Source organism: Lagopus muta, chromosome 19, assembly GCF_023343835.1.
Source record: "Lagopus muta isolate bLagMut1 chromosome 19, bLagMut1 primary, whole genome shotgun sequence".
NCBI lineage: Eukaryota > Metazoa > Chordata > Aves > Galliformes > Phasianidae > Lagopus > Lagopus muta.
In genome coordinates this window covers 2,289,244-2,303,695 of record NC_064451.1, presented here as the reverse complement: position 1 = coordinate 2,303,695, position 14,452 = coordinate 2,289,244, and the positions used below count along the sequence as shown (strand labels likewise).

Here is a 14,452-nt window from a genome sequence, read left to right as displayed (position 1 = left end):
AAATTCAGCTGGGGGCCAACTTACAGCCAGGCTCTTACAGCTTCTCCCCTGACAGTGCAAGTTGCCTGAGGTCTGCTTCCACAAGACCAGCAGGAACAAAACCAGACTCAAACATTCTCCCAGGGTTCTCCATCTACAGCTTTTTCACAGGCACTAAAACTCATTTTCAATTAAAACCAGGGGAGATAAGGCTAGAGAGGCAGGCGAGATGGAGGTGTCAGATAACGTCATGCAGACGCACATAACAAAATAAATTCAGCGATAACTGGCAGCTGAAAGCCACCTTGGTGGCCTGCTGTAAGGTGCTGAGAAGGAAGGGCCATCGCTGTCTCACCACCTTGCACTGCTGAGGGCACTCTGAGGGCAATACAAGATTAAAAAAAAAAAAAGCATTGAGATCTGTTGGAGAGGAAAAAGTACCTAGAGTGTAGAAGAAAAGCATGTAAGATGATTGTGTGAATGAGCATTCAGTTTTACATTTACTACAGGGGGAAAAAATACACAGTGCTCACAGCTTTCAAATCAAATAATCAAATAAAATCAAATAATGCCATGTAGGAAAATATCGTTGCCCAAAGAGGTGGTGGTGCCACAGCCATGCAGACACCCAAGGTGAGGCTGGACGGGGCTCTGAGCACCTACTGGAGTTATAGGTGTCCATGTTCATCACCTTGTTGGACAAGATCACTTCTAAAGGTCCCTTCCAACTCAAGAGATTCTATGGTTATGATTGTGCAGGTCCAGGGCACGCCAGCAGATGGGAGGGCACACCTTACCCAGACAACAACACCTCAAGGAATCACAGCCCCTAGCAGGGACACCAGGGCCTGGCATTTCTGTAAACACATCATCACTTGAGCCCTTTATTTTTTTTCCTCGACACTCAGTGAGCTGATCCTTGTGTTGGCTGGAAGTAATTTAAGTCAACATTCCCTGACTTGAAGCCCTTTTCCCCATAGCAGTCATCAGCAGAAGCAATATCTTTTATTGAACTGACTGCAGTACATGGAGGAAGAAGACAATATTTCAGGTGCACAAGATACATCCTGAGCTACCTGAATAAAAAATATATCAGATAATAAAATAAAATAAAAAATCAGCTTTTCCCCCAGCTTTATTTCTCCAGCATCCTTGGATGTGGACACAACAAACATACAGCATCTCCTTTTTAGATGTATGTTAGTAAGTAGTGCCTTTCTTAGAGCTAACCAAGGACCTGACCTATTTGGGCACTCAGACTAAAGCCTTGCCCATGAAAGGATGCTGATCTGGGGAAAATTTGCTGTTAGTGCATGTAAACCTTTGCTTCATATCTACAGCAGTGGCGTTTTGATCCCAAGGTAGCAGCCGGCCAGCAGGCAAGGAGTTAATGCAGAGCAGAGCATCCCCTGAGCTGAGGGGTTTCCTTTCACTGGCTCTTGCTAGAGAGAAGACCTCTCTGCTCCACATCCAGAAATGAAAGACACTCCTGACAGCCAACTGTGCAGAGCAACTGGTGAACAAGGACAAAGAATTGTAGAATCACAGCATCTCTAAGAAATGGAGAAACTGGAAAAGACTCCAGGAGCATCCAGTCCAACCGTTCACCTCTCACCAATATTTCCCACTAAATCTTCTCCCTCAGTACAACGTCTAAATGTTTCTTGAGCACCTCCTGGGTCAGAGACTACACCACCTCCCTGGGCAGCCTGTTCCAGTGCCTGACCACTCTCTCAGAGAAGAAGTTTCTCCTGATTTCCAACCTGAATCTCCCCTGGCACAACCTGAGGCTATTCCCTCCTGTCCTATTGCTCAAAAAGAGCAGCAAGGAGTGGTGTTGGTGCTGGGTGGTCTCAAGCTATAAGCAAGGCATGATTTATCCTCATTATCACCCTATCCACATTATCACAACACCCTGCCATGCACCAACAGAATTCAGGAACTACATCAGATGGCCGTACCAAAACTGGGACAGCAAAAACCCGAAGCCTTGCAAGCGTGAGGGAAGAACATATTGTTCATAAAAGCATATTAGACCCCAAAAGGTATAGAACCCATTTGGCTGTGAAGGCGACAGGTTCATGGCACTCACTTGGGATTCCCGACACCAGCTTCAGCGGCCGCAGCACACGGACGGCTCGCAGGGTCCGCAGGTCGAAGTCGGTCCCAGCAGTTGCTAGAATCCTAGAGTTCAAAGAAGGGAAGGGAAAGAGAAAGGAAAACGGGATTAAAACTGCAAATTCCTGTTTCCAAAGCATGGATTTGGGGCATTTTTCAGGCTGCTTCAGTTTTTATACCTGTCATTCATTGGATCTGCTGAAAACCAGTAATTTGCGTGCTCCTCCTGAGCTGCTGAGCTTTACTCAGACATGGGAAAATCCACAACACCTTTATGAGGCTGTTTGCATTTAGAGTGGGTCTGGCTCTGGCCCTTACAAAACAGCACCCTGTACTTAGAGAACACATGCCATTTTAAGACAGTGAGAGGGAAAGAATCCCCTCAGCTGTGCTAGAAATTACCTGCCAGAGCCTTTTGCAATAAATTCAGAGATCCCTCAGGTACCCATACCCTGTGTTTCATAATATTTAAAGAAGTTTCTGCTTATACAGTTTATCTCTGCAAAATTAATTTTTGCTCAGGGAATCTTATTTGAGGAGAACATCCAGAGAGTAAGGCGCGTTTCCTCTGATATGCTCACATGGCCCTAAGAAGAAATACAGGTCCCAAAACCAAATGATTCTTAAAAATGGAGTAGTTTCAGAAAATGAAATCACATTGGTGTTTCAGGATGCAGTAAGGGAAGAGAATAATAAAATCACAGGATCAGTAAGGTTGGAAAAGAGCTCTAAGATCATCTAGTCCAACCATCCATCATCAAACATTGCCCAGTAAACCATGCCCCTTGGTACCACATCCACAGGTTTCTGGGACACATCCAGTGATCCCCCACCTTCAGGGCAGCCTGTGCCAATGCATCATCACTCTTTCAGAAAAGAAATTCTTCCTGACATCCAACCTGAACCTCTCCTGAAGGTTCTACAGCTAGATGGTTGAACCTTCAACCATCTACAGCTCAACTGGGTGTTTGGAGCCCCATCCAGCCTGACCTTGGATATCTCCAAGGATGGGACATCCACCATCTCTCTGAGCAATCTGTGCCAGTGCTTCAGTACCCTCATGTAAAAAAAACTTCTTCCTTACACTCAAGCTCAATCTCCTCTCTTTTAGTTTGAAATCATTTCCCATTTTCCATTTCCCTCACAGCAACACACAGAAACACTGTGAGAGGTGTAGAGCACCCGAGATCAGCCTCCACCTGCCCGTTTTGCTCAGTGCCTGATAACGTGTAGCTGATCTCTCAGCCAAGTGGCCAGCTGCCATAAAAACACAAAATCAGAGTTATGCAGAAGGAAACATGTCGTTTTATTATGTAGTATGTATTATGCAGGATGTCTGGCAAAGTGGGCCATGGAAAATGTGGCCATGCAGGATGGGGCTGTGCTCACAGTTTCCAGAATAAAAGCCCTGTCCTTGACTTACTGACTGACTTAGTGCTGCTGCCAAGTGTGGGCCAGGGAAGAGCAGGCTCAGCATTGCTGTGCGGAAAGGGCCAGACTCAATCAGCAGGAGGTGCTGGAGATCAGGAAAAAGCATGCTGAGATGCTGGATGGCAACAGAGGCAGCAGCAAGCCAGAACCTGAGGAGCAGAGTGTCTATTCTATAGGACACCTGTTCCTACATTTCCACGACCTGAAAATTCGTGTTACATCAGCTCTATTGGTGCAATTTGAGCAGAAGCAACAGGAGATGATTTAAACCAAGGGCTATTGTATTCAGAGACTTTAGTTTTACTTTCTGCTCTCATGCCAATGATTTTGATCCTCTTTTCCCTTCCTTACATCCTCACAACATAATTGCTTGCTTATAAACCTCAGCAGCCAGGGAACCATGCACACTTCACACTGAAAGATAATCTTGAACATCCACCTGAGGTGTTGCTGCTAAAAGCACAATTAGTCTCCAGTGAGCTAAGATGGATTTGTGCTGTCATCAGGCAGGTTTGTGCCATGGGCTGAATGGGGGGGGATACTCTGTATGTTCATTAATTTGCTTCTGAGCTCATCAAGGACAAAACAGGAGTATGTGTGGGACACCATCAAATAGTCCCAGGGCATCAATGGCTGAAGGTCTTCATTCCAGTCCTGTCTTCTTCAGTAGTCTTGGTATTAAAAAAACAACCCGTGGCAACCTCCCCTAGTCAAAAACCCTAAGTATTCATTAATTCCCACATCACTAATGCTGTAATTCCCTAGCTAAATAATATAGGGCACACTACACCCCGCCATCTCCTGTAGTTGGAGAGCTGGTCCATGGATCACATCAAATCTCAGTCTGATCTTGTGACTTGTCCATGTCTACATGGCTGAGCTGTAGCTGCCAACTCTGTTCATGAATCAGCCACACTGGAAGACCGTAAAACCCCAGACAGATTTTGCCTAGAGAGAGAAATACACAGCAGCAAGCTAAATAATGCCACTTCCAGTGAAAGAAATGGATGAACAAGGGTACGAAGTGGTAAAATAGACAACAGCTCTGGGTCTAAAAGCCCTCAGTTGAGACTTGCAGGTAAATGAGGCAGGTGGTGAGAAAGCCCAGGTGGGTGTTGAGCCTTGAGCAATGCATTTTGCACAAGGACAGCCAGGTGCTGCAGCCTTGTAGGCTTTGCAAATAGTTTGGCTCTGGGAAAGAGACAGGTAGGATCTGGGGCTGACTGCAACAACACGACTCATCCTGGCCTGGGGCTCCTGAGACATTTCTGGAACCGCTTTACACTGACAAAAGGCTGTTTACATCAGCAGTCACTTCTTGCCAGCTCCCCTCTCACAGCCTGGATAGTGGGAGAAATTGGAAACCATTGCTGGCGCAGACAGGTGGGGAGGGTCTGCTCCAACCCAAGTCTGAGGGTTCGCATCTCCTGTAAAACACACTGCAGCTCTCTTTGCATTTGTTTGAGTGCAACAATACCTCTGTGCCTTTTCCCTTTTGTACAGGCAGGCCATCAGACCTTTCTTCCTCATATGCTACTGCCGCTCTAGGGATCTGGGCACGGATCCTGCTAGCTCAGCAGTGCTCAGGGCTGCTGCACGCTGCTCCTCATGTAATATGAAGCTGCCTGCATACAGAGCTCTGTACCACCACCTCCACACTAACAAGCTCTGACATCTGCTCCCAGACAAAAAGGCCAAATTTGTGATAAATGCCCCAAATCTTTTGTTCTAAGAAAACCTGGAGTCAGTTATAAAAAGAGCTCGTTCCTCTGGGTATAAAAGGATGCAAGGAACAGAGGGGAAGTGTCCTTCCTGAACATTATGCTAACATAAATAATTAGCAATCTGCTTCTGGAAGTACCTGAGAGCTCAGTATTTCTGTGCACTGGCTCCACAAGACACATTACCACGCGATGCTGCACATTTCTGAGCTGCCTCATATCACTGCTACCTCCTGTTATCACTGTCCATAAATCACACTGGAGGCCACAAGAGATGCTCGCCAAAGAACCGGGGCTGGCTGCGAGTCCAGCAGCTTCAGTGTGTCTGCTTGCAAGCAGATAACACAAAGCTACAGCAAACAGCAGCAAGATAAAGAACAGAATTACTAACACTTCCAAGTAGGTGTCTCTGCTGGACAACACCGGGTTCTGCTAGAGGAGAAATCACTGGTATAAACATAGGCATTTTTTAATGGAATCTTTTCATTTATAGTAAACTCTAGTCCTAGAAAGTAAGTGGAAAGAGCAATTTTTTCAGACATCTTATCAGAAAAAGAAAAGCCCATTCATAAGAACTGAGTCAAACTCTTCAGTGGGATTAGGAAAGAGATTAAATACTGATGAGACAGCTTTCCTGGAGGGAAAAAGAAGAAAAGAAAAAGATCCAGTTTGCAAGAAGCACAGAAGCCTCCTTGTGAAGAGAAACAGCAACCACCAAATCATACCCATGGAATCAACCCCACCTAACACAGACAGCTTGGCAGCACTGACCCCAAAATATGGGGCCACAGTGATTTCCAGGTCCTTCACCAACACTGAAACCAATGGGAAGAAGGAGAAGTGGGCTTGTCTTCTCTATCTTGAAGGAGCCAATACTGATGGCTGTCAGCTGTGGTAGCTCTTCAGAAATACTGGCCAACCAGTTTAAAGATGCTTCCGCTTTCTATGGGCGGCCCGTGGCTGGTTGACATCTCTATCTGTGGTCTTCCCCTTGTATTTCTGTCTGATTTCTCCTCCAGGAGACAGAAACAGACCCCAGCCCCACGGCAGCTGACACCACCATCAGGACCACTGCCACTGTGCTTGCAGTAGATGGATGTCCCAGTGCTGGAGAACCCACAAGCAACCATCTAAGTGCTTGACAAATTTACAGCTTAAGTTTGTTGGAAAGAACTGTACATGCATGTTGAAATGAAAGATTCTATCAAAAAGTTTCATTGCCTTAAGAAAAAAAAAAGTCCTTTCAATTCATATTAACCAGACAGGCCTTTTATTGGGTGCATTTCGAATGGCTACGATGTCCATCCTGCACAGCAAATGGCTCTGCTCTGACTCAGGCACCAGCCCACTATCATCACATTTCTGGACTGATTATGTCAGATGCTGTAGTAGGCAATTTGGAAGGGAATCAGCCTTATTTGGGGTCAGAACCAGGCCAAAGGACTCCTGGCTTTCTAGATTTTGGGCTCTAAACTAAAGGAGCATTGACACACGTATACACCAACCAGTCCAATGTGAGAAGCATACACTCATGAAATACCCACAGTTCCACAAGGAGTCACAAAGTACACCTTTCCAGGTGTCAGGAAAATTAACATAAGCTTCATCCACAGGAAAATGAAAGGCTGTGACAACTGATTGAAACTGGATGTAACATCCACAGGAACCATAAAAGCTTATTACCCAGCAAGTCAGATTCTTATCGTATATCAGACAACATAGCATTATAATCCTATCGGCTCTGTGGCTCTCTCCAACAAGCAAATCCTGCTGCTCCACACTGCACAACCTCTGTGCTTGCCACTAGACCACTTTTCCTGACCCTGGAAGGAGCAGATGTCTGTAGTTATGGAGGAGGATGGAACATCTCCATCACTGAGCTGAACACTCAAGCAGCACCTCTTCCCCAGCCTTCCTTTAGAGCTCACAACCCGAGCTGCAGTGCGAGCCAAAATCAGATCGTGGATCCCACTGCCAGCCCTGCTTCTCCCAGCTGCAGCACAAAGCTGCATGCAGGCAGGGCTGAGAGCTGCTGGAAAGATGCCCTCTTTCACTCCATTTGATTTCACGGTGCGTAAGCTTTATCTTGACTACCAATGACACACAGTCAACACCGGGTCGGATCCGATAAGTAGATGTGGCATGCTAATTGCACTGATTAATTCATGGCATGAACAGGTCCCACTGTTGGCTCCAGCACTCCACATCGGTGACGTCCCCACCAGCTGTGCCTGGGCCTTTCCATATGGAAGGACCCTGCTTGCCAGCTCTCTGCCTCATGGCCAACACCAGTCTCAGCATCCAAATACCTGCAGGTCTAAGCTTACTCCTTCCCCTCAAAGCACACCTACAACAGCGTATAAAACATCCCAACCCTTTCCTTTGTAGGCATCACTGAATTTGTCACTGGCTTTCAGCATACAGAATGCAGCCTGGAAACCAGTGCAACCCCTTTGCATGGCAGACATGCTCCAGAGTCCTAGGAAGAGACACAGCAAAATGAGAGCAGAATTACTGCTCCCCTCCCCAAACCACCTGCAACCTATTTTCCCGACTGTAATTCCTGAACAAGGCTCCAGGGAGATAAAAGGGAGAGGAGCATCTGTAGGCATACGCTCCTCTGCTATAGTGAGACAGTCTGCAGCCAAGCAGCGTGCAGCATTCAAACAAAAAGAATGAGGCTTTGCAGAGCACGGGGCTGATGGCTTGGCGTCTGCCCAGGATGAGGGGAGATATTCTGGTTACAACGATGCAATTACTCAAATAAGTCCTTGTTACTTCTAAGCAGGAAAGACATCAACACACCATGGCACGTAGTATAAAAGGAGGCTCATTTGCTGTAAGCCATGGCAGCTGGCAGGAAAATGCATGTGTCCAAATCATTTCACTGAGCATACACTGGGAAATCTGAGCATAGAGGAGTTAAAGCCATCCTGCACTTCATGGTGGCTGGAAAGTAGGTCATACCTTGAGTCTTGCTAAATTAACATTACAAAGGAGAGATGACTGCTTTCTGTCCTTGGAAATGGGCATCTGAGAATTTTGTTCCTGGCACCGGAGGATGAGGAGAGCAGGAACTGGGAGCCCAGAGCACTTTCCTGGCGTCCCACAGTCTTTTGGGTATGGGCAGGAAAACAGAGGGGGTTAGCTTAGTAGCTTACAGTCATAGAATCATAGCATGGTTGGGTTGGAGGAGACCTTAAAGACCACCCAATTCCAACCTCCTGCTGCAGGCAGGATTGCCAGCCAGCAGGTCAAGATTCTTAAATAGGAGAGGGAGGGAAATGTCAGATTCAACAAAACATTCAAAGTGTTTTTACTTTATGTCAGGAAAAAAAAAAAAAAAAAAAAAAAAAAAAAAAAAAAAGCAGTGAAACAACATTTGGGATCATTTGTTCCACTTGTCAAATTCTAAAATGAACTATTCTGACTTCTAATGTGTTTTCCTTTTTAGCAAAAGCAATTCATGTCAAGCGTACAAATATTTTTGACTTGATTTAAAGCTGCCATTTGCCTGACGAAAGAAAGGAAGAAAGGAGGAAACCTCAAATCCTGAGTGCATGAAAAATATCTCCCCAACTAAATGCTAGATTTCAGTAAGTCAGGAGGAGTGTGACTGTGCTTCTACTGGGCAAAGGGCAGAGCACGGCTGGTAGGTGGATGGGGGAATGTGTTTTTCTGCCAGGTGGGCTAGCAGGGCAGCAAGGACACTGCAGGAGAGATCTGAATCACTAAAAGCACATCTCAGCCCTCCATCATCACAGGACCCACCCAGCCTCCTTGCCAGGCTGCCCTGGGAGCAGTGACAAAACCTGCATTGTTTGGAACCAGATCCACAACACCCTCTGCATTTGGCCAGTCCCCAGTGATAACTGTTCAGAAGCTGAGCAGAAAATGTCATCACTGTCAAATTACACTGGTGTTGGGGGAAGGAAAGAAGAAAAACACATACACAAAACCAGCCAACAGTGAAAGGTTCAGAACAGAGCTCAGCCTTCTCTCCTGGTGCAAGCAGAAGAGAAACGGAGAGCAACATCATTGAGGGGCAGGTGCAAAGGAGAAGAAAAATATTTGGCAGTGCTGTGCACACCAGTCAGGATGAAAGGGAGATCCTTGTATTGTGACTGTCTTTTGGGCCTCTTTGCACAGCTGGATTTTCTTCCCAAAGTGATCCTGCCAAGCCGTGCACTGGTTTCTTGAGGGCACGCATGGAGGGAAGACCTTCTTCTGCATCCATGCACTCCGCCTTCTCATCAACCAGTGATCATCACCCTCCCTGGCCTGATCCACTTCTGAACACAGTGCCAGGAAGCAGCACAAGGAGGTGGCTGATCTTTGGAGCTAGAGCCATCTTTCTCCTTTCTGCTCTGCCATGGTGCAGTCCTGAATTCCTAAACATTAACAAGTGTTAATGCAACACTTTGGTGTCACTGCATCACTGCAAGCTGCAAAGTGACAAAAATGGATCAGTATCAACATCTGTGCATAGATATACTCATGCATTTGACCAACCAGAGATCCCAAACAGCATACAAATTGAACAGAACCATCCTAGCAAGAGAGCTTGACCAGAACCTCAAAAACATTCTTTTTTTTCCCCCTACAGTGTAGCAAAATGCTGACAAACAACAAGCCACCAGTATGTCGTTGCCCCTTGCCTGCCTGTAGCCTCGTTGTGTTGCTCCTTCCAGTACAAGCATGCTATGCCCAATGAGAAACACTCAAGTCAAGCTGCTATTTGTATATCATGAGAGATGACCACAGAGATGGTATAACTTGATATGCCAATCAAGCATCAAATGGGGTTAGTGGGTTTATGAGCACCCACCGCTGCTTGGTGTTTCCTTATGTCTCCTCTAGCAGCTGGGAAGTTCTTCTATGGGAACACAGCCTCCATCTGCATGGGTCTAGCTAATTTAATGACCTGGTTTTGGCACCGTGCTCATGATTTCCAGTTTAAGTCCATTGCAAGCATTGGAAGCAAGATGAGACGTTGAGCATTTAGTTCACAAGTTCTTTTAGCTAATTACTTTGAGAGTGGATAGGAGCCAACATTGAACTCAGGAGTGGTTGGACAGCAGACGGTTGTGTCATTATTCCCTGGATACATGGCGAATGCCCTCGGCTGCTGCTCATGTTACACCATCACATCACACCCCAAAAGGTGTGCCAGCTCCCTCCTCGCCTGTGCCTTCCCAGACATCTTAGCTCAAATCGATGCTGGAGCTGAATTGAGCCAGACTACAGCTGCCCCTCATGCATTTCACATCCAAATCTCCTTGCTCAGATCTGAAGCCTGACCAGCGTTCACACCCCAGAAATAAGTAGTCAGACCCCAAATCCACAAAGCTAGATTGATAATTACTAGACATCTAAAGAATACTAATTATATTAGGGCTATTTGCATTGACTCCTCAGGTTTTGTAGGCAGGAAAACATGGGATCATGTTTTCAAACTTTAATCTACAAGACACGACAAATGATCGCTTTCACATGAAATCTCCTCTGTCATAGGGGTCTTGATGATGAGGATTAAAGTAAGGCAACTGATACCAAAAGACTCGTAAGGTAATATCCCTTCCTTAGTGCACATCTGATTGCCACTTCCAAAAGGCACTGGTTTCCCTCTTTCATAGAATTCTTTTCCTTAATTATTATTATTTTCTGTTTTGGCCTGAACTATCACAGCAAATGTGTAATGTTGTTCTAAGGAAAACACAGTTTGCCAAGACATCTAAAATATTGTGTATTCCCTCCATCTGCTTCTCCTAAATAAACCCAGGGCCTTATCTAATATAACGAGTAGATGTTGGCAATAATTGCATAGCCATCTGCACCGTGCTTTAAACCTGTTGCAAGCTGGGCTGCGGACATGAGAAAGTCAGAATTTATTCCTTCCATACTGCAAACAGAAATTGTAACTTCCCCCCTTCTGTTTTTTAGGATAATTTCACTATATCAGCTCATCTGCTTGCTGCTTGGGGAACTGTAATTCAGGACCATGACAGACAAAATCCCTTGTTTCCCTATCTAGCATAGATAAAACTCAAGATTTGAATCTGGTGAAGGTCGGAACAGTCCCAGGTGAGTACTGCCTGTAGCAGAGCTGCCTTGAAGAGGAGGTTCTGCCCAGCGTGTTGCAACCACGACACAATATATTTCAGCAGCGACTGCACAACAGCAGTGCTCTGCCTGTACCTGAACCCTGCTGGGAAGGACCAACGCAGAGGAGACTTTCCCAGAAACCTTCGTGCCTGATTAGAAAGTCTCTTCTGGCTGCACGCAGCTGCTTGCACCATTGCATGCAGGGCTCCATCATCCAGATTTACTGGGGAATTATTTGTGTTATCATCCCAACTCAGACTGAGCCTGTGTCAGTTGTAAAGTTTAGTCGGGACTTTTTTAACCTTGTTCCACTGCTAAGCGTGAGATATCACACCAGTCGTCACAGATAATGCCACAGAAATAGGGATTCCCTTGCAAGAGCAGCTGCTGGGTCAAGCTGCAGGGTCAGTCCCACCCGAAGAGTTGGACATACACTACTGAAACACAAGCCAGGTCCCAAGCTCTTATGTATGAGGAGGACAGATATGAAATCCCATCAGCCTTCCCAGACACTGAACAAAGCTCCGGGAACAAGGAGATACACCACCATTTTGGATGTGCTCTGTCTTGACATCAAGCAAGGTCTCAGCTCTATCACCTCTCCCACTTGACCATAGGAAAGGGTCTGGTTGGCACGTCTGTGCCCAGGGTTGGGACCCTGCAGGACCACAGCGAGCAGCAGGAGGATGCCTGACTGGATTCACTGTTTGTAGAGCATGAGCAACAGCATCTAGGAGAGGAGCATTCATCTACTTTACTCAAGAGTGAAAAACACCAAAGTCATTGGATAGAAAGAACTGGGGTGAAGACCACTTGCTGCCAATGAAATCTGATCACCTGAATACAACAGATATGCACTGGCCTGGTGTCAAGGTTTTTCAGAGAAGACAGCATAGCTGCTGCCATCCTCTGCGTGCAACGACCACAGGAACCCCCACCAATGCCAACACACACCATGCCTACAACCACAGTCCCTATGAGCCCTTTGCACCTCTTCCACCACATACTGTAGTTGTCCACTCTCTCCCCACTCTCCCCCTTCTTTTCACCCACCACAACATGACACTCTGCTGCCTGAAACCAACATATAACTGCACCAAGGCTCAGCAATGCAGATCAGCATTGCCAGGTCACACTGAGCTGAGCCTGCTGACCTCAGAGGCCAAAGCAATGTCACCGACGCAGAGAAGCGACATCTTTATATCAGGAGAGGGAAATGTGCTTAAATTAATTGGCAGTTCAGATAACGGAGGCTTTCGCTCTCCACTGGGCTGTTAAGAACACTGGAATTGCTGCAGATAAAAGCCTGGCAGTATTTTCATCATGAGCTCAATGTCTCTGGACTGTATAATCCTGCCGTTAAAAAATATATGCTCTGGGCTGAAACTCGACATAGAAGGTCCCTTTGCAGCAGCAAACATTTGTGTTTTCCAAATTTCCAGGGCAGTCCCCTTGGGCCCATTGGGTAGTTACAAGCCAGCAGAGATGGAAGCTGCAGTTTTCCAGATGAGGCTGTGCTGGCACAAAGCTTTGCATATTTGGGGTTTCATTTTACTGCACTGACCACGCAGGCAAGTTTGCCTGCAGCTTCTGAAATACAAGCAGGAGCGGGTGCTCATCAGCACCACTGATTTGCTGCAGCAAGTTCCCCCGTGACACAAAGGCAGGTCTGAATTATGGAGTAGGAGAGCGAGATCTGTGGGGGATTTCTCAGCTGCAGAAGAGGCAAGAAGTATCCTGCAACCCACAGCAGCTTTCTGACAAGGTGGTGCATGAGAATATAGCATGGAGGACTTTGGGATGCGGGCCAACAGCATCAAATGCTTTTTGTTGATACAGCCTATTGCTGTGAAATGGTCCAGAAATCCCTCCTAGCTTCTCAGCGCCAGAGTTAAGTGTCTAGTTAGGAGCTAAATCATCTCTGCAGCCAATGGAGAAGAGTGTAAGTAGCAAAAAGGAAACCAAAAGCAGCGCTGGCAATTTCTGGCATCCAAAACGCGTGGGTCAAGTTCACTGAGGAGTAGTGAGAGTGGCTTTAACACCTGACCTGAGTTTAATCACCAAGTGAGCAAGGCAAGACAAGTCACTGCTTCACCTCATGCTTCTGTTTTCTCTTTATAGTACACCTGTTGTGCATTTTTAGGAAGGGGAATGCTACACATTTGACTGGCTCCCAACCTTTATCTCTGCCCACTGTTCTCCCAAATCATCTCTCCTGCTCACAGCACCCATTGCCATTACAACACCCAGCTGGCTGCTCTCCGATTACCAAAACCCCCAGAAGAGAAGATCTGAGGTTGCGTCCAGCACTGGGGCAACAAAGGCATTCCAAGCACATTTCCAGCCTGCCAGCATCAGCTAATGGAGTTTGCACAGAGCAGACCGTCGTCTAGACAGCGTTAAGCTCCAATTGGGGAAGGTGCAGGACGACACAGCGTGGTTTCCAGAGTAAGCATTTCTGACATTTGCTTAGTCATCCCCTTCCCTCTTGGTTGATGTCTGAGTGATTCCTGGCTCCAGTAGCTCTGGAAACCATGGGAAGAAGCAGCTCCAGGTGTGGAGTGCCACTATGAGGCGTCGCTGGGGGGAGATGTGGGACTTGTCACCCCTGCCTAAATCCTTGCTGCCACCCAGGAGACTCTGAAGATGAGCTTTGGATAGGACCAAGATCAATTTGAAAAAGCTCTGGAAACTTACCCATTTTTTAGCTAGGAAAGTGATAACAAAGAAGGGCTGGAAGATGTGGCACTCTTCAGCTCCAGCAAAGAAATGGTAATCAAGATGTTTCAGCTAAAATCTGGATGGAGATGGCAATCAGAAGCCATTCTTCCCACATCCCTCCTGAAGGAGCCACTTACTGTTTTAGACCCCACACAGCATAATAGTTAAGTACATTGGCACAGAAGGAGACCCTCCAACATGGACTGAAGCCTCACATATGGCCCGGATCACTCCATACAGCAAAATGAAATAACCCAACATTGGGTCTCCACGGCACCCCAGCTGGGAAATCCCATCACACCTCAAAAATCTGCCTCTTTCCACCACCTTACAAGCAGAGGCAACTGCATGCTGAGAGCAGAGGATGGCATGCCTCC

General features: G+C 46.6%; 1 protein-coding gene across 12 annotated transcripts in view; it reads right to left on the bottom strand.

Moving 5' to 3' along the window:
• The window catches only part of CACNA1B (calcium voltage-gated channel subunit alpha1 B), a 264,962-nt gene that overhangs the window by 164,421 nt on the left and 86,089 nt on the right, over positions 1-14,452 (bottom strand). For all 12 annotated transcript variants that reach the window (XM_048966416.1, XM_048966420.1, XM_048966419.1 and 9 more), the window contains one exon: positions 2,072-2,163. In XM_048966416.1, the coding sequence (XP_048822373.1) occupies positions 2,072-2,163 (92 nt within the window). The remainder of the gene's footprint in view (positions 1-2,071; positions 2,164-14,452) is intronic.